This window comes from Crocodylus porosus, unplaced genomic scaffold, assembly GCF_001723895.1.
Source record: "Crocodylus porosus isolate Cpor-Errol unplaced genomic scaffold, CroPor_comp1, whole genome shotgun sequence".
Lineage (NCBI taxonomy): Eukaryota > Metazoa > Chordata > Crocodylia > Crocodylidae > Crocodylus > Crocodylus porosus.
The window spans coordinates 2,834,765-2,854,535 of NW_017728946.1; the positions used below are offsets into that span (position 1 = coordinate 2,834,765).

The window sequence follows — 19,771 nt, forward strand, 5'->3', positions numbered from 1 at the left end:
AGTACCCGTCGGACTATTAGGCCTGTGTTTCCCCGAGGACACAGGGCCGAGACACTCCCTTCTCGGGGTGGTGGCAGCTACGTTACCCCCAGACTAGCGAGTGTGCTCCGGGAGAGGGGTCGGCCAAGCATAAGGCGCCTCTAGGAAGGCATTCGGAGTCTGGAAGGTGGTCGGGCGCAGGGAGGTGGGCGGCTCAATGCAGGAGCGCCCCCTACTGGCCCGCTACAGCTTGCTTCAGCTGAACCTGGAACAGCCTACTGGGAGCTGCTCTTGCCCCTGCTGGATCACCCTGTGCTGCACCACACAGTTTCAGGCAAGTGGGAGAGCAGCTTCAGCCAGGTGACTCCTGCCATAGTGCCAGGGCTCTGGCTTCAGCTCCTAGCTGCTTTCACAGGAGCTGGATCCCTGTGTGCTGACTGTTTCCAGGGCGGCTGCAGCCAGCCAGGTTCTGCTTTGCTCCTCCTCTTGTTCCTGCTGCATGGCATCATACTGCTGGCAGGCATGTGGGACTCTGGTTCCAGAAACTGGAACTGGAGACTGGGGGTGCAGAGCAGCATCTGCAGGAGTGTGGTGCAGGCTACCCTAGTGTGAGCGGGTAGAGCTCATCCCCATGCAGAGTTACGCAGGGGCAGCATTGACTGCACTACCCCAGGGGCTCTGCTGCACACCCCCTTTGCCCTCTGCCCCCCACTCCCTGCAGGTATGCGCACGCATGCTCTCTCTCTCTCTCTCTCTCCCCCCAGAGGACACAGGCATGTAATCCCAGCCTCTCCTAAGCACTGCTCCCTCCCACCCACAACCCCACAGGGAGTTTTGGTAGGTTGTGGAGGTGTGGGGTGGGAAGGTTACCTGGCCTGCAACAGCTGATCAAAACTCCCTACGTGGCTCTCAGGCCCAAATTATTACCCACCCCTGACTTAGCATTATAGCTAAGATCTGTCTGTTTATTTTGTACATCTGACCACAGTTATATGCGTTTATCTCTCCTGTTAACTGTGAATTCTTGAATACAGCAATAAGGAAAAAAGAACACAAAAGAGAAAAAGAAATGTAATTTCAAAACCACAAAAACAGTAGGGACGTTTGGTGTGAGCCAAGTACAGTTGTTTCTGAAACTACTTTAAAATGTTTTCAAACTATCTAGATTTTAAGTTGAGAGTGTACCTTTATTTCTGTGGTTTAGATACTTTAGGTTATTTTCCTGCCCCCATTCTCTTATAAGAAGAAACAAAAAAAACCCCAAAAACCCTCATATTGTTTTCCACAGAGGATAGCTTTTAAAATCCTGGAGTTTTATAATTAAATTAAGAGCCCAGATTATATTATCACTAGGTAGATGACTTCATAAAAAAGGCCTGCAATAATAAAATACGTGGTACTGGGATCCACTTAAAGAAATAGTAATTCTTTTCATTCTAGTTACTGAATTCGCTACAAAAACCTGACTATCCATAATTGCTCTAGTGCATGCTACTGTTACACCATTACTCTGGTATCGTGAATGATTTCTAGTGTAAAATCTCAGTGAGTTCAGAAAGTCTAAGTCAGTTTCTATTAGTTTCACTTGGTATAATAAAATGTGGTTTCTTTTCCAGCAAAGCATTGAATAAAGAGTATGAAGAGTATGTTTTAACAGTGGGTGACTTTGATGAGAGGGTTTTCTTAGGAGCAGATGCTGAAGAGGAAATTGGAACAGTTCAGAAGTTTCCTGCTGACATTTCAGTGGGCAAAACAACAGGAGTTCGTGTGGAATGTCATTTTCAGCAGCATTTTGAAAAGGTAATATCACTTGTTGATTTCACTTCAATTAGTGTGTCATTTATCATTGTTTATTCTCCTAATCACATACAGGGTACCAGCAGATTCAAAAATGTTGGTGTTTTTGAACAAGCTGTTGTGTCTTTTGTGAATAACAAGTTCAGAGAATTTATGTACATAGAATTCTGCATACACATATACTACTTATCAAAGTTGGTAGTCTCTCTCCTCCTGTCTTGTCGTTAAATTATTCTATTTTAACTAGCTTGAGAATAGAGGTGTCACTATCATAGAGCGCTTAACTCTGTGAAACAATATACTTAGGCTTTGGACAGAAAAAAATCAGAAGTGGTTTACATGCAAAACCTTTGCTGTAAAATCTTAAAATGTTTTAATTTACTTTTAAAACAAAGGAAAAAAAAATACCTTTTCCTTCGGGCTCAGGAAATCCCATCATACTTTTCTGGGGAGAGATGGTGAAGTTTGGGTGAAAAAAGAAATCAAGATGTACTCAAACCAGTAATCCTGACTATTCTATTTTCACTGGTCATGCTGAATCAACTGTGAAAGATAAATCATTGAAAGATTAACTGTATTTTTAAAAATTCTGTTAACTTCTAATTATACAGGTATTTCCCCTCCTTAATTTCTTTTTTAAATTAGAATTGGCTATCTGTGAAAGGATGATAAATTGGTTGTAAGAAACAAATGTTACTGGGTTATTGTTTATGAAGTTTCAGGAATGAGGTTATCATAACCAGAAAAATAGCTGTTACTAAATACTAGCATTAATATGGATCAGTTTTACAAAAAAATTCTCTAATACAACATCAGACTTGTTTATGTTTAGCTTTAAGTGAGAAGTTTATATAGTGTGATGGATTTTCTTTGCCAGTTTTGGATCCCAGGTTTCATAGTACACTGCAGACTGTTATGTTTTCCATTGTGTATATACCTGACTTGAAACGCTATGCCCAATCTGCTCTCATCAGTTCCAAAATGTAGCCAGTTTTTTAATTACCCATATTAATAGTTTCTTACATTATTCATAGCCTAAACTCTGGAAGTGGGCAGTAAAATAAAAGATTACATCCCAGGCTATGTTCCAGCCATTTTTTTGTCACTTCTTTGGCACAAAGCATCTTTAGAACAGTCATCCTAGTCCCATTAGAGAGTATCTCCTGGATAAGGGAATCCTCAGCTGGTATAGTTGCAGCTTCCTTGCCATTTCTATAGCTGTTAGCTTAGATACAGCTGGGGATCCTTCTCTGGTGACCCCTTAGAGCAGGCTGGGAAATTATTTTGGCTGGAGGGCCACTTACGAGTTTTGGAGACCTGTTGAGGGCCACATACATCACTGTCTCTCTCCTCTCCTCTCCTATCTTTCCTGAACTGGTAGTTTGCCAGGCATCCCATCGCTCAGCTGTGGACTCGGGGAGGAGCCTCTGCTGCCGCAGTCAGGCAGCGGTAGCAACCACTTCGGCTGCATTCTAGAGGGAGGGAGAAAGGGAGAGAGAGAAATGCTGCTGCCTGTCCAGCATGGCAGCAGCTCCTGCCTGGGTCCACGGGTGACACAGTTGGTAGATTCCAGGTCAGGGCTTCAGGTGGGAGCTACCACTGCACCAGGAGGTTGGTGGTGTCAGGTATGCATGAATGACTTGTGCCCCGGCGGCTGGGGGGGCACAGTAGTGGGAGCCCAGCAGCAGTAAGCAGGCACCTCCTGCAGTCACCGTTGGCAGCATCAGCAGGGATTGTGGACCACCTGCAGACACTGCTGGCACTGCCAGCAGCGGGATGGCGAGTGGAGGCTGCTCACAGGCACCACTGACTGTGTCAGCAGTACCTTTTTGTAGGGGACGTGCAGGGCATGCAAGTGCACCCGCATGCACCCCCCTACGCGTCGCCCTTGCAGCTATGGATGCCTTTGTCAGGTTCTGCATCTAGGTGCCTGAACCTGCCCATGGCATCCACAGCTGACACTACTGCCCACTGTCTGTTACAGAAACCCTACCTGGGCTGATGCCTGATGCTGCTGGGCATAAGCAGTCCCACCAGCCCATCCAGTACCACGCAGCAGCTGGAGCTTCCAGCTGCCCATGGGCCAGATCCAGTGAGTTGGTGCCCACCTGTGGGTTGGATCAAATCAGTTGGTGGGCTGTTCTGACCAGTGGGCCATATTTTGCCCACCCCCGCCTAGGAGGAAAATAGCAAGTAGCCTAATGACTCATCAGTTAAGCCAGGGGGTGTCAACTGGGGGTACTTGGGAAGGCCCCAGGGGATACACAGCAGTGGTGTGAAGAAGTGGGGGTACTTGGGAAGCAAGCTGCCATGGCTGCCGCCCACTTTCCACTGCTGTCTCATTGGCTGGCCACTGGGGGACATCTCCCCTGCTTGTCAGCTGGCTGCTGGGGACCCCCCTCCCCTGCTCATCCACAGGGTACAGTCCAGGTGGAGTACCCACCAGAAGGGGTACACTCCTTCAAAAAGGTTGAAAACCCTTGAATTAAGCAATTAGCTGCTGTTTACAATTGCTCTCTCCCACCCAGCACAGGGCTTCACATGGGCTATGATGTTTGTTTGTGCTTGCCTCCTCCTCCACTCCCTCCAGTCAAAGCCCCCAGGAGCAGCAGCTGTGCCTGAGCTACTATGTTACTGGTTAATAGTTCAACCAATGTAATTAGAGGAGGATAAACAAATATTTTAAATGCAGTTGACATCCCTAGTTTATGATATTTTCAAGTCGGTGTTCTATAACATACTTGTTTCTAAATCTCAGCCTCTGTTGTGGCCTCATATTGGACAATGTAATTAGTGATAGTGGTGGTATATTCTTTGTAATTCATGATGAATATAGGAGTTTAAGTGATTTTGCAGTTTATCAAGGTCCAAAACATTTTTGGACAGAAGAGTTGTTGATTCCTAACCAATTCTATCTTCCATCTGACAGAAAAGATCATTTGCACCTTCTACTCCACTAACTGGAAGAAGATACCTGGGAGAGAAGGAAGTGGTTACCACTCCTGTTGCTTCAGCGACACAAAGTGTGAGCCGGTTACAGAGCATTGTGGCTGGGTTGAAAAACACTCCTAGTGAACAACTTATAGCTGTATTTGAGTAAGCACATTGTATAACCCCTGTCTCCACAGCTACATGTGGTCTCTCTCTCTCCATACTTGGTTTTGTTAGGCTACTACATTCTTGCTCTGTTTCTTTCTGCTTGAGAGAGGTTTTTATGGAGGTAGCTGGTGCAAAGACATTAACCTTTGCGGTGTTGTCATTTAAAGACCTTATTTGTAAGAAAGTAAACCTTTTATTTCTTAATTGATGTGTTTCTCTGGAAAATGACATGGCTTAAACATCCAATCTCTTTTGGTGATCTAATGGGTCATATTCTTGACTCTTCATCTAATCATAACATCCATCTTCCTTTCATTTAGTGTAAATTGAAAGGAAAAAATAAATGTAATTATTGTAAGCAAATTTTGATCTCTTAAAACCTAGGTTGATAGAAATTTCCTACCAGGGAAACTATAACTTTGCTAGACTGCACAGATTTGTTTCCCTTGTAGGTACTTAGACTGTGACCAAGTCTTCCTTTCTTTTATATCCTAGAATCTTTTTTAATTCTTTAATTATTCTTATGGCTCTCCTTGAACATCTCCAGCGTTTTGAACATTCTGCTTAAATTGTGGTCACCAGAGCTGGGTAAAGTACACCAGCAGAATTTTTTTTAGTACAAAATATAGAACTATTAGAACTTTACTAGTCCTGCTGGAGATTTCCCTGCTTATACTCTCTGGATCACATTAGCCCCATTGGTCATAAGTATCACACTGAGTATCTGCGGGAACCCCCAAGTTGTTTTATGAGTTATAACTTCTTGGAATAGTTTTTCAGTCTGCATTCTTGATTCCTTTATACGTGTTTCACCACAGCCAGTATTAACTCATACTTGTATCTTGTTTCTAGCTTATTGCTTGCATAATTTGTCATATGTAGTTCACCAGGCAATCCAGGGTGCTCTGCATCCTGTTCTTTATGTATTTCTGCACCAATCTGTGTTACCCTAAAACTTTCGTTAGTTTTGTTTTATTTTGTTTAAACTTCACTGCTGAGCAACAAGAAAGATTTCTAAAACCTCCCTGCGTGCCATCTGACACCAACAGGGAACTAATCCTGACTGATCTCTTACAACAAAAAGCAACTCACAGAGACACTTGCATGGACCCAGAGGGACCAGACTTTCATCCTCAACTCCCCTCTGTGCATAAATGAAGTTTATTTTCTATCTATTCGAACTGCTTTGGAGGAGCTGTGGCAATTATTGCTTTCACTGCCTGCCTGCCAGATGTCAGACCCCAGGGGAGCCCTAGGAGCTGGATGACACATCTGTGGGCTAGATCCAGCCCATGGGCTATACACACTGGCGCTGTACAGGAACATTCTCATTTTATTTTGGTCCGCTAAAAGGACTAAAGGATTACCATGTAATTCTTGTTAATATTATATGGATATTAGAGATGTGAAGTTAGTATGCCTAGACTGTTCCAATTTTTTATTCTGTTTCTTCCTTTATTATTTAATAGGCTTCTCCTGTCCTTCCTCATTCCCTTGTGGTTCTAAATGGGTGTGTCTACACAAGATGCTTTATTGTACAGCAGATGAATCTACTTCACAGTAAAGCGTCACTGTCTACATGTGCGCGTAATTTTACTACACAGTACATTAGTCTACTGTGGGTTTGCCAGTCCCTGTAAATGCCTGTAAGTAGATTAACCCCTACAGTAACTACTGCACAGTAGTGCATGTGTAGACTGCTGATTGGGAGCAAATTGCTCCCAGTCAGCCAAGAAAGCAGAGGGTGAGAAAACTGTCCCTTCCCCAGGCAGCTGCTTCCCAGCCCTGTGCCCTGATGGGCAGATTGGGGCAGGGGGCTAGGAAAATGTGCCCTCCTGCAGTTCCTGACTCCCAGCCCCATGCCCAATCATTTGGGGGCATGAGGCTGGGAAGCAGCTGCTCTGGAGGCAAGACAACCTCCCTCACTCCCCAGAGACAAGTGCCTGACTCTGGTGCCCCCTGCCAGCCCAGGGCTGACACCTGGGGGAGCCTGGAACTCCGTCTAGCTGCTGTATGGGCGCACAGCCAAGCTGGAGTAGCCTTGCACTGAACTGCTCCCTTTGGGAGCAAATTTGCTCCCAATGGGAGCACATGTAGATGCCCTGCTGGGGAAAACTTACTAAGTAGTATTTTACTGTGCAGCAAGCTTTCTGCACATTAATTGCACAAGTAGATGCACTCAGTATGTAGCTGAGAGATGCAATTAAAAACATGTTTAAAAAAATAAAACACTTCCCCCAACCTCTTTGTGCAGATGCTCTTGAGTTTTGTATAGCAATATAAATTCTATTAAAGTAATATGAAAACAAAGGTCAGGTATTCAGTATTTACAAATTAAAAGGCCAGTCCTATTTCTACCCATTTATAAAAACAAGCAAACAAAAAAACCTGATGAAGAATGCCTTGCATTCAAAAGCTTATTTAACTTTAATCCCAATCATGCAGTTGGTCCAATAAAATAGGTTACCCCCAAAAAATCCTTGCCTCTCCTAAAATGGGGGAACTGGTAATTTTTTGGAGAACAAACTCTATTGTGTGAGTGTGTGGTCTTTGTATAGTGCTTCTTGCATACAAAAATAATGAAGTTAGTTAATCAGATCAAAATTCCAAGCCCCTTTATATACGCTTTAAAAATACTGATTCTTAGTTCAGAACGTATGTTCATCTTTTCTATACAACAGGTTAGTAATTACCACAAGAACGCTGTGCAGAATGGAGTGAAGTAAAGCCAGATAGCAAGTCAAAATATGATTTGTAAGAACAGTTGAATCCACAGACTGTCTTTTTTTCTGATTAGCTTGTAAAACTTGTTTGGTTATCTTTTTTTAAAGATGGATGAAAGTACAGAACATTGCCTATCAAAAAAAAACTTGGTTACATGAATTTTTCCAATCTGTAATATGCAAATAAAGAGTTTTTCTTTTTCTCTTTGTTCTTCTATAGGTCTTGCGTGCGTAACCCTATGGAAAGTATTGTAAATAGAGTAAAAGAAATAGGTGAGGCTTTCTGTCAGAGCTATACTATGTCAACAGATGACCATCCTGGGCCTCATATAGGTAGGAGTATGTGAAATGGATGAAATGTTTCAAAATACTAAAACAAAAACAGTTGAAATGCACAGTCTGTCTATCCAAGCTAGAGTAAAGTTGGGGTGGTGGTGTAACCATGATGGTTCAGGAAATGTATTAGGGTGGGGGGAAACTATTTTTGTGATATCATTCATTGAACCAACCCAACTATACAGTTGGTCCAGTAAAAGATATCACAAAAATCCCTGGCTTGTCAAAGCTGGCGTATTTATGGAAAAAAGATTAATCGTATTTTTCAAATACTGAGTAATGGCTGCCTAGGTGAAATTTTCACTGGAGGGGCAATTTATTTTATAGAAATGTATGAAACTTACCTTTAGCTCATCATTGACCAGTCGGGGCTGATTAATTTTTTTAAGACAAAATTTCATCCGTTTTTAACATTTTCTGATATCTTTTATCCATACATCATTCCTAACCTCAAAGAAGACTAAAGGCCTTTTCATCATAACCCCTATTAAGACACATTTTATAAGGTCTGTGGTCTAAAGTTCAGTGATAAAAACTAAAATTGTCTTTCTAAAGATGTTTAGTCTCATAAATAACTAGTTGCCTTGTTAAAGGTAGCAAAATCAATGCAGTGTTTTTAAGATTACTTACTGGTTAAGAATACATCAGGTATTTTCTTGCTATTCAGCCATGTTTGGTTTAAATTGCAGATTTTGCTGTAAACAGACTAAAACTGGCAGAAATCTTATATTATAAAATTCTGGAGACTATAATGGTGCAAGAAACACAAAGACTGCATGGGAAGGACATGACCGTAAGTAAATAACCGGGATGGAAAATAGTTCTTTTATTTATTTATTTATTTAATCATCTATCTGTGTGAGACTGCTTTCAAATTTTTTTTTTGCTTTAATCTACGCAGCTCACATTTTATTCAGCCCATAGGCAGAGTTGGTTCCTTTGTCTAATTCAGAGGTCAGTGACCTTTAGGGGCTGGTAGGCCAAAATAACACTACTGCCGCTGCCATTTTTCCTTGCTGACTGGCTGCCACCATGTGTGTGAATTCCATTCCCCACCCCAACCCCTCCATCATTGCTCAAGCTGCCTGTCACCAGAGTAATGCCAATATCCAGGTGCCATGTGCCAGATAAAATTGCTCCCTAGGCCGTAAGTTGTTAATCCCTGGTCTAATTTATTATCAGTGTCCCCTTCTTTCATAATTATTCTCTGATATGTGTAGTGTGCCTAAATGGCTGCTAGATAATTTATATGTTTCTTTATTTTGTCCTTCAAAAAATGTTGTGAAATTCTGCAGTCAGTGCATGTTCTGTTCTATTTTTTTGACTTCCAATGAGTAAGCTCTTTCCCTTTTTACTCTTAGCATCAAAGCAATATGACTGTCATGGGCACTATTGATCTGCTTCCCCTATACTTGCTTTATAATTAGAAAAGCAGTCATTACCATCTGAAGTCTTCCTTGAAATTAGGAAATAGTGCAAACAAGCAAAAACAAATAACTGCCCTTCTAGGGAATAAATATATACCCTACCACAATCAATGCTTTATACCAGGGGCAAGCAAAATACAGCCTGTGGGTTGGATCTGGCATGCCAGGCTATTCTGTCTGGCCTGTGGGGCCCCTCTAAAATTTAGACAATTATTACCTGTCAGTGGCTACCTGTCTGAAAGCTTACAAGACTCCAGTGGCATTAGTCGCTGGCTGCAACACTAAGCAGCTTGGGCTCTGGTTGCAACGCAGCTAACCCAACCCCAACCTGACCTGACCTGCCCTGCCCCACTCCACTCCCACGCCCCGGAAGCTTCTGGCTAGCGGAGGCATCTGCCCTAGGAACCCTGTGGCTGTTCTGAAGCCCTCCCTCATCTGAAAGTTGAAATTTAGGTGTGGATGGGGGGGCAGGGAGGGAGGGCAGGTGCTGCTAACTGTGTGTGAGGGTTTACTGGGGGGGTGGGAGTGTGTGTGGGGGCAGTGGGAGGGTGTGGGTGTCTGTTGGGAGTATAGTGGGAGGTGGGGAGCAGCCCTGCCTGTCTTGTCCTGGCTGCAGCACGCAATTCTTAGCTGCAAGACTAGGACCCATGTGGTGCAGCATGGGGCCAGTTTGGCACGACATGGTTCTGGCTGCAAGGCCAGGGGCTGCACGGCACTGAGCCAGCCCAGCCCATCCTGTCCCAACTGTGCTGCATGGTTCCCAGCTGCAATGCTGGGACCCATGCAACACGGCATGGGGCCAGCCTGTTCTGGCCGCTCCATGCTGCGCCATGCAGGTCCTGGTCTTGCAAGTCCCCAAGCCACAGCCAGGACAAGCTGGGCCAGCCTGGCTCCTTGTCGTGCCGCCTGTATCCCTGCCTTGCACCGGGGAACCACATGCTGCTGGGATGGGACAGGACAGGACAGGAAGGGCCGGGCTGGCTCCGTGCTGTGCTGCACAGTTTGCAGCTGCAAGGCTCAGACCCGTACAGTGTGGTGCTGAGCCAACCCAACTTGGCTTGTCCTGGCTGCGGTGCACAGTTCCCTGCTGAAAGGCCAGGACCTGCATGGCGCAGCACGGAGGGGAAGCTCCGGGCCAGGCTGGCCCCATGCCATTCTATGTAGGTCCCAGCCTTGCAGTCAGGAACTCTGTGCCACAGCTGTGGTAGGCTGGCTCCATGCCATGCTGTGCAGTCCCCAGCCTAATAGCCGGAACCACGTTGTGTCAAGACAGGCTGGCCCCCTGCCGTGCTGTATGGATCCTGGCCTTGCAGCTGGGAACTACAAGCTGCAGCCAGGATGGGATGGGCGGGGCTGCCTTCCCACCTCCCACCATACCCCCAACACACACCCACATCCTACCACAGCCCCCACACACATACCCACACCCCCCATCATAACCCCACATACACATACTTCCACACTATCTGCCATATCCACACACACTCCCGCACCCTACCACAGGCCCTACGCACACTCCTACCTTTCCACCCCTGCCATACCCACACCTCTCCATATGCACACTCACCACACACTCACACCCACTCTTGAACTCCAGTTGCCCTTTGGCCTTCTTGACTTCATCCCTGCATGCCTGAGCAATGCTATTATATTCTTCCCTAGTTATTTGTTCAAGTTTCCACTTATAAGCATCCTTTTTATGATTTAGTTCACTGAAGAGTTCCCTGCTAAGCCCAGTTGGTCTTCTGCCATATTTGCTAGTCTTCCTGTACATCAGGATGGTTTGTTCCTGCATTCTCAGTAAGGCTTCTTTGAAGTATAGCCAGCTCTCCTGGACTCCTTTCCCCTTCATCCTGCCCATGAGTTCCCTGAGTGAATCGAAGTCTGCTTTTCTGAAGTCTGTTGCTCTCCATCTTTCCTTTTCTCAGGATCCTGAACTCAATCATCTCATGGTCACTGATGCCTCAGTTGCCATCCAGTACTACATTCCCCACCAATTCATCCCTGTTTGTGAGCAGCAGGTCAAGATCATGGCCCCTAATGGCCAGGAAGTTGTCCCCAGTACTCCAAAAACTTCCTGAATTGCCATTGCACTTGTGTATTGCCCTCCCAGCAGACGTCAGGGTAATTGAAATTCCCTATAAAAACTAGGTCCTGTGACTGGGAAACTTCCACTAGCTGTTTGAAGAAAGAGCCCTCTTCCTCCTGGTCTCTGGTCTATAGCAGACCTCTACCACAACATCATCCTTGTTGCTTTTCCCTCTGACCCAAAGACTCTCAACAGGCCTATCTTCAGCTTCATACTGGAGCTCTGAGGAATCATATAGCTCTTTTACATAAAGTGCAACTCCTCCTTTTCTTCCCTGCCTCTGCCTGTCCTTCCTGAACAGTTTGTACTTATCCATGGCAGTACTCGAGCCAGGCAAGTTATCCCACCAATTCTCTGTTTATTCCAATCACATCATAGTTCTGTGACTGTGCAAGAACTTCCAATTTTTCCTCCTTGTTTCCCAGGTTCTGTGCATTTGTGTACAGGTGCCTGAGGTAACTAGTTTATTGCCTTGATTTCTCAGGAAGTAGGAGAACACCTTCCTTGTTGCCCCCTCCTGCTTGTTCTTCCTCCAGGTCTCTCACTTCTCTACTTACCTCAGGGCTTTGGTTTCCATCCCCCAGCAAACCTAATTTAAAGCTATCCTCACTAGGTTAGCAAGCCTATCTGCAAAGATGCCATTCCCTCTCTTCATCAGGTGGATCCCATCTCTTCCCAGCAATCCTTCTTCTTGGAAGAACATCCCATGGTCGAAGAAGCTAAAGCCCTGCTGGTGATATCACCTGCACAGCTAAGTGTTGATCTGCAGGATGCACCTGCTCCTTCCCAGGCCCTTTCCCTTGACCAGAAGGATCGCTGAGCCTCAGACCCCCTCACCCTTGCACCCTGTAGTCACTTTTGATATGCTCAGGGTCTCCCCCAGCAGTATCATTGGTGCCCGCTTGGGGTAGGAGTCAGAGTGCCAGATGAGCCTCAGTAGTCCTTCCTTGACATCTTGGATCTGGGCTCCAGGCAAGCAGCAGACCTCCCAAGATAACAGCAGATAGCTCCCTTTGTCCCCTGCAAAAGGGAGTCTCCAACCACCACCGCCACCTGTTGCTTCTTGGTGGTGGTAGTCTCAGTCCTTCTCACCTTGGTGAGGCCTGGCCTGTCTTCCTCCACCAATGGAACATGCTCCTCCCTCTCTGCTGCTAGGGTTGCATATCTGTTCTCCAGATGAACAACTTCCTTCACAGTCCCAGAGGTCTCCTCCAGCATCAAACTGATGAACTCCTCATGGCGGAGGATGCTTCGGAGCCTCACCACATCCTCCTGTAGTTCTCTTGCCTGTTCACCGAGAAGCACCACCAGGAGGCACTGCTCACACTGCAGGCATTTCCCAACCTGGCCATGCCTGGAGGGAACCTGCAAGCCACAGCCCCCAAGGTGTCAAACCTGGATCTGGGTGGAAGCATTGATGGTGAGCTATCCTGCCTGGACAGAAGCATCACAGGTGCAAGCAGAGGCAGTGGCAGTGGCTCTGGCACTGCAGCGTCCTCTAGCCATTTCCCTGGGCCTCTTAATCTGCCTTCTCTCATACTGTTCTTCCAATCAGACCTTCCCTAGCAAATTCACCTGGAACTGGCCTGTTTATTTCTCATTGGCCCCAAAGGGTTCCTTTTTTTCCTGCTTCCTCACACAAAGCTTGAAAGACTTGCCCCTCAAAAAAGTTGGGGAGGGTCCACAAACTGGCTGGCGAACTGACCTATGAACTGACTGGTCATCTCTTGAGTCTCCTTTTATACCCTGCTGGGCCTGGACTGGCTCTATCGTCCTGTTAGGGCTTCTGTCAGGCCCAGGCAGCAATCACTCAACAGTCAGCAATTGCTCCCACCTTCTCAGAGCACATGCTCCAAACACACACAGCCCACCGAACAAACACTCAGCAAAACAAAGGCACAGGCAGCTGGATCACTTACCTTCCCTGGGCAAGATCTGATGCTTAGTTTCTCTCTCCCTTCTTCCTCTTGCCCCCATCCGTTACCTGCAAACTGCTTACCCTGTTTGCAGCCTGCAAACTGCTTAGTATATGATTTGGTTTTTTTTTCCAGTTTCAAGATGGCAACCCTGCCCCCCCCCCCACTACTTCCGGGGCAAGGGGAGGGACTTCTGATGGAAAAGGTCAGGGTTTAGAGCAGGACTTCCCGTCTCAAGGTGGGATCAAGGGGTGGGACTACCCATGTGGCCCTTGACAGCTCACCAAAATGCATTAAGCAGCCCTCCAGCCAAAAGAGTTGCCCACCACTTCTTTATACCATTGAAAGCTTCTTTTGTGTAGCCTAGGTAGCCCTATGACTTCAGTTATAGTACCCTGGAACAAATTAGCATGTGTTTCTATACTTTTGATATATCAAGGTATCCTTTGGCTCCTTGTCTCTTCCCACTGTTCTGCTCATCTAACATGGGACAGACTCAGATTTGCCCCTGGGACAATTTCTATTCCTAGTAAACCTGAATTCTCCCTGCTTGCAGACTAGACCTTGCAGCTCCCAGTTTATGAGAAATTTCCCTTTGGTATATGTAAAAATTATAGGCCCCTTCTGCAAAAGAGCCAAACCTGAAATTATCAATTGCTCTGAAAATCACCTGTACCACAGGCGATCAGTAAGGTAAAGAAAACTGAAAAAAAGAATTTTGAGTGGACTAGCCTGCTCTACACTGTTAAGAGTTTTCCTGCAAGCAGTTTCTCAGATTGCACTACTGGTGGTTATCCCATCTTCTGCCAGCTGGTGGACTAGATCACCCAAGGCCTTGAGCTCCCTAGACAAAGGACTTTCTCCCAAAGCTTTGCTCATAAACCTTATTTTCCTTTTCATTCCTGGAGGAATGTGTGTATATTATTCACATAACTTTTTCCTTCCAGCTGTCTGTCAGGCAGGTGTCACTCCTGTTTTACAATTATGTTTAAGAAATATAGAAATATGTACATCTTTTCAGGCATAGGTTGCTAATCCAGTTTCTTTAGCTATGACTTTCTCAAGAAAGAGAGACTTTTTCCTATTGGTTCAAGGGATAAAAAATACAAATCTCTGTATGAGACATATTTTCTAGGTGTTTGTCTCCTGAGAAGGACTCCCCCATAATAGGGGTTTGAATTTTAAAATCTAAAAAAGCAGTTGTTCAGGATAGGTCTCCCTCACGTACACACTGCCACCTACATCCCTGTTTCATTGATAGGCATAGCCATTCCAATTGTGAACTCTCAGAGATTAATTTCCCTTCTGAAAAACGGAATCTCTTTGCAGTATGCATAGTTTTCATTAGGTCTGGTGATTTCAGGAACTTAATTCAGCATCCCACTGAATGATTAATTCCAGTCGCACTATAACATTCCAAAAGTACATTTATATCAAATAGCACCATTTAGACAAATGTAAAAATGATAAAATTGAACATAACTTAATCTTCACTATAGATAAAAAAAACAAAAACAAATCCTAGATCAGTAAATCTAATTTGAGAAAATAGCTATGCATGACACTACACACCCAAAATCAACCCTGCATTTGTGTAAGTTCATGACATACTGTTGATTTGTTCTTCTTTATGCAATCTGTGTTAGCACTTGTTCTGACTGAAAAGATCAGGAGCAGTATGCCATTTCTCTTTCATGTATTATTTCAGTGCTTTCTGTGTTGTAGTTTCCTCTGTATTCCAACTCTTAATGCAGGTAGCTAAGAACTAGGGCTGTGCGAGGACACTTTGGACACTTTGGTGTCTGAAGCAGCATGTCTGGATCGAAGAGCTGGCTTTGCTAGGCTTTCCAAAGCAGTATGGCGTTTCCAAACCGCTCGGAAAAGCTTCGGAGCCGCCTCGGAGATATGGCCGTAGGGTATAATGGGGAATCAATGAAATATGTCTAATTTTGTTGTTCTTTGTCTGATTTGGATGAAACTTGCAGGGATGGTAGCCTCTGCTGAGAGCATGAAGCCTGCCAAGTTTCAGGAAGATTGGTGCAGGGATGTGGGGGGAACTGCACCCCAAATTCTTGAAAGTAAAATTCATGTCATGTGTATATGTTGAGCCACAGTGGGGTCAAAACTGCAGGGGTGGTGGCCCCTGCTGAGGCCACAAAGCCTGCCAAGTTTCAGGGAGATAAGTTCATGGGTTTGGGGGGAAATGCACCTCAAGCTGCTGACAGGCAGAACTCAAAACCCTCTTGGGCTCAGCCCTGGTGCACTGAGCAGGGAGGGGGTGGTGCTGAGCTCCAGGGCCCAATCCTGGCACGGAGAACTTGATCTGGCTTGCAAATTGATGCTAGGCCATTTATCTGGCCCACAGGGCCAAAAGGTTGAGCACCATTGGCATAAGAAAACATACTTGCTTGTGATTTTCTCAGTGTAAAAGGGAATTCATTTTTATGTTCTTACTAGGTTCTCTTGGAACAAGATATTTTTCATCATTCCTTAATGGCATGCTGTTTGGAGATTGTACTATTTGCATATAGCTCACCACGTACTTTTCCTTGGATCATTGAGGTTCTTGACCTCCGACCATTCTATTTTTATAAGGTAGAAACATTATTCTTTCGAAAGTTAGCTACAAACCTTATTAGTGTTACCCTTTTCTGTAATCACACCAGAAGAAACCTTTTTAGACAGTTACATGATGACATGTAAGAAATTGCTAGGGATAAGTGGATTTTCCCAGACTTGTTTTATAAATATGGAGGAGCAACTAATAAGAACAAGACATAAATCTAACTAAAAGCAGGAAATTCCTATGTCTTTAGTACTGTGTAATAAATCCTATGAAAAATATAATTATATATAGATCAGTGAAGATGGATAGGAAAAAAATAGGTTTTTGTCAAGTCTTCAAGTGAAAACTTGGTATTGGATATAGAATAGTTAGAGCAAATAGAAATGGGAAAGCTGTTCAAGACAATGCAATTGTAGAAGAGAATTTTCTACAACTAGTGGAGAGAGAGAAATGCACACAGAGTGTTAGATGAACAGAGGGTTCAGAAAAAGGAGTAGAAAGATTGCATTGTAGGAAATTTGAAGTTTTAAATCAATAAAGGGTTTGAGCTGGTCTTGAATGAATGCTGTTTTAGTGTAGTTAGAGATGAGTGGTGTCAGTTTTTTGCTTTTTGCGTATTATGATTAAACTGTTTTGTTGTTTTATAGGTGATTGAAGTATTGATTCGGTCTGAGGAAGGACTCTCTAGAGACATGGTAAAGCACCTCAACAGCATTGAGGAACAGATTCTGGAGAGCCTAGCCTGGACCCAGGATTCTGCACTGTGGAGTGCCCTCCAAGCCTCACAAAACAAAGTCCCAACTTGTGAAGAAGTATGTTGAAGGGAAAATAATGATGAGAAAATGTGTGTCATTTTATATGGTTGTCCTTTACATGGCCTTCGCAGAATACTAATTGAATGCAACAGTTTATCCAATACTGAAATAGGAAGGCTAAAAAAACAGTGTTTTGGACTTGACCTGACTGGTTCCTTCCAGTTCTAAATTCTTGTGTTCTATGGTAAAAAATATTTTAAAATTACAGTTCACAGCATGAATAGGGAGGAAAAGATTTTTGCTATGTCTAATGCTAGCATTTTTTATTTTCTCAGGTAACGTTCCCAAATAATTTTGAACCTAGCAATGGAGGAAGTGGGCTAGGACATCTGCCTCTGATGTCAATGTCTCCTATAATGCATCCGCGGGTAAAAGAGGTTCGGACAGATCTTGGTGGGAGTTTACGAAGAGGTGACGTCTTTTATTATGCTTGGTGTACATAATATATCAGAAGAGCCAATGAAATCTTGAATATCAGTGAATTATGTTTGTTAAAACTGTATTGTCATTTGGATTTTTTACAAGCTATGGGAAAATACTTCCTCTTGAACACGGTTGCCTTGACTTCGTTAGAGCATTAAGTGGGCTGCATTTCACTATATGAAGCGCCACTCCTTATGTGCACATTACCTACACTGAATTAGGACAAGATAAGGCTTTCTGCCTTACATTCTAGTTACTGAAATTCTTTTGAGGGCTAATAGCTTTATCATGCAATGGTATTATTGCTTATTGCTTCACCAGATGACTTTACAATATGTTTATCACTGGTTATATTTTTGCTCTTTCTTCATGGCAGGGGTTATTTGCCCATTGCATGGGCTTCCCTCGGGGGTGGGCACTTGGCCCAAAAACATTGCTGACCCCTGGCCTGCAGAGCACTTTGTTGGTGCTCTGTTGTTGATTTCTCCCATAGTTTTTGGTTTTTCATTTTTTCTTTCTGTATAAATTGCTAAACATAAGACTTTTGTAACATCACTTTTCTACATAAGCAGTTGTGGCAGGTGTCACTGAGAAGTTTGAGTAGAGGCACGATGACTTGGCGCATGTCCATGAGGGGCTAGCAGGGGAGATTATGCTTAGGGGCAACCAACACGGGTTCATTAGAGGCAGATCCTGTCAGAGCAACCTGGTGGCCTTCTATGACCAGGTCACCAGATCCTTAGATGCAGGGGTAGAAGTGGACATAGTCTTTCTGGACTTTTGGAAGGCCTTTGACACGGTCTCTCACCCCGTTCTCATTAAGGAAACTGGGGGACTGTGGCATCCACACCTACACAGTCAATTGGGTTGCTAACTGGCTGGAGGGTCGCACCCAGAGAGTGGTGGTGGACGGGTCCTATTCAACCTGGAGGGATGTGGGCAGTGGGGTTCCGCAGGGCTTGGTTCTCGGGCCTGCACTGTTCAACATCTTCATCAGCGACTTAGACGAGGGGGTAAAAAGCACCCTGGTCAAATTTGCAGACGACACTAAGATGTGGGGGGAAATGGGCATACTAGAAGGGAGGAATAGGCTGCAATCGGACCTAGACAGGTTAATAGGGGTGGGCGGATGAGAACAGGATGGGTTTCAATACTGACAAGTGCAAGGTACTGCACCTTGGGGGGGAAGAACCAGCAGCATACCTACAGGCTGGAGAACTCCCTTCTCGTGAGTGTAGAGGCAGAAAAGGATATTGGAGTCATTATTGATGCCAAAATGAACATGGGCTGGCAGTGTGAGGACGCAGTCAGGAAGGCCAGCCATACCTTGTCATGCATCCACATATGCATCTCGAGCAGGTCCAAGGAGGTGATCCTCCCCCTCTGTGCAGCACTGGTAAGGCCGCAGTTAGAGTGCTGCGTCCAGTTCTGGGCGCCGCACTTCAAGAGGGATGTGGACAACATGGAGAGGGTCCAGAGGTGGACCATTTGCATGATTGGGGGCAGCAGGGCAGGCCCTATGAGAAGAGGCTAAGGGATGTGAACCTGTTCAGCCTTCTCTTGTGGAGTCTGAGTGGGGATCTAGTTGTTGTTTACAAATAGTCAGAGGGGACCAGCAGGCATTGGGGGAGTCCCTGTTCCCCCGAGCACTGCCAGGAGTGACTAGAAATAACGGTCACAACCTGGTAGAGGGTAGATTCAGACTAGACATCAGGAGGCACTACTTCATTGTCAGGGTGGCTAGGATCTGAAACCAACTTCCAAGAGAAGTGGTGCTAGCTCCTACCCTTGAGGTCTTTAAGAGGAGGCTAGATGAACACCTTGCCGGGGTCGTTTGACCCCAGTACTCTTTCCTGCCATGGCAGGGGGTTGGACTTGAACTGCTCAGGTCCCTTCCAACCCTACCAACTATGAAAGTATGGATCTCTCCCACATGTGAATACGTTTGAGAACTTATGCTTTAACTTGCAGGAGAGAAGAAGAATATGGTCCAAACTGTTTAATTTATCTGTATAAATATCTACATTAGGAAAGGGTGAAGTATTTAAATGGACATTTACATTTTCTTTTTTTTGACTAAAAGGCAAAGCATTAGAGTTGCATTGATACATTGGTCTGATATTGGATCAGTACAGATATAAAGAAAATTGACTGTATCAGAAAGCAGCTTGATTTAGCCAATAAATGCCCATGCATGCGTGCAGCTGCAGTGCAGCACAGCACATAGGCAGTGAGGAGCACAGCCTGGCAGCTTGGAGAGCTGTGTGCAGCTGGTAGGTCCGTTATGTTGGAAGGGGAGGGGGGTGGGAAGGGGCACGGGGGTGAGGAAGATCAAGGCCCCTGCGGTGAGGGAGGGAGGGAATGGTGCTGGGCTGGGGCTAGGACAGATGCTGCTCAGCTGAGACGGGGAAGGAGGTGTGCGGGGCAACTCCCACTGCTGCACGCACCCTGGGAGGGCATGGGGGGTGCCCCCAGATCTGCGTGGGTGGGATGGGGTGGGTTGCCACTGCTGGCTGGGGCTAGGGTTCAGGGCTGCGCTAAGCTCTTGTTACATGTGGGGGGCATTGAGAGGCGGGGTTGGAGGGGCTACAGGGAATTTTG

At 45.2% G+C, this 19,771-nt stretch overlaps 1 protein-coding gene across 5 annotated transcripts in view; it reads left to right on the forward strand.

The window, feature by feature from the left end:
- Positions 1–19,771, forward strand: part of RBL1 (RB transcriptional corepressor like 1) — a 73,166-nt gene that overhangs the window by 24,246 nt on the left and 29,149 nt on the right. For 4 of the 5 annotated variants that reach the window (XM_019550744.1, XM_019550748.1, XM_019550746.1 and 1 more), the window contains exons 8-14: positions 1,596–1,779; positions 4,706–4,872; positions 7,819–7,931; positions 8,624–8,727; positions 15,824–15,961; positions 16,580–16,744; positions 17,023–17,158. In XM_019550744.1, coding sequence (XP_019406289.1) covers positions 1,596–1,779; positions 4,706–4,872; positions 7,819–7,931; positions 8,624–8,727; positions 15,824–15,961; positions 16,580–16,744; positions 17,023–17,158 — 1,007 coding nt within the window. Of the gene's footprint in view, positions 1–1,595; positions 1,780–4,705; positions 4,873–7,818; positions 7,932–8,623; positions 8,728–15,823; positions 15,962–16,579; positions 16,745–17,022; positions 17,159–19,771 lie in introns of those variants that run through there. The other variant, XM_019550749.1, reaches the window with a different exon arrangement.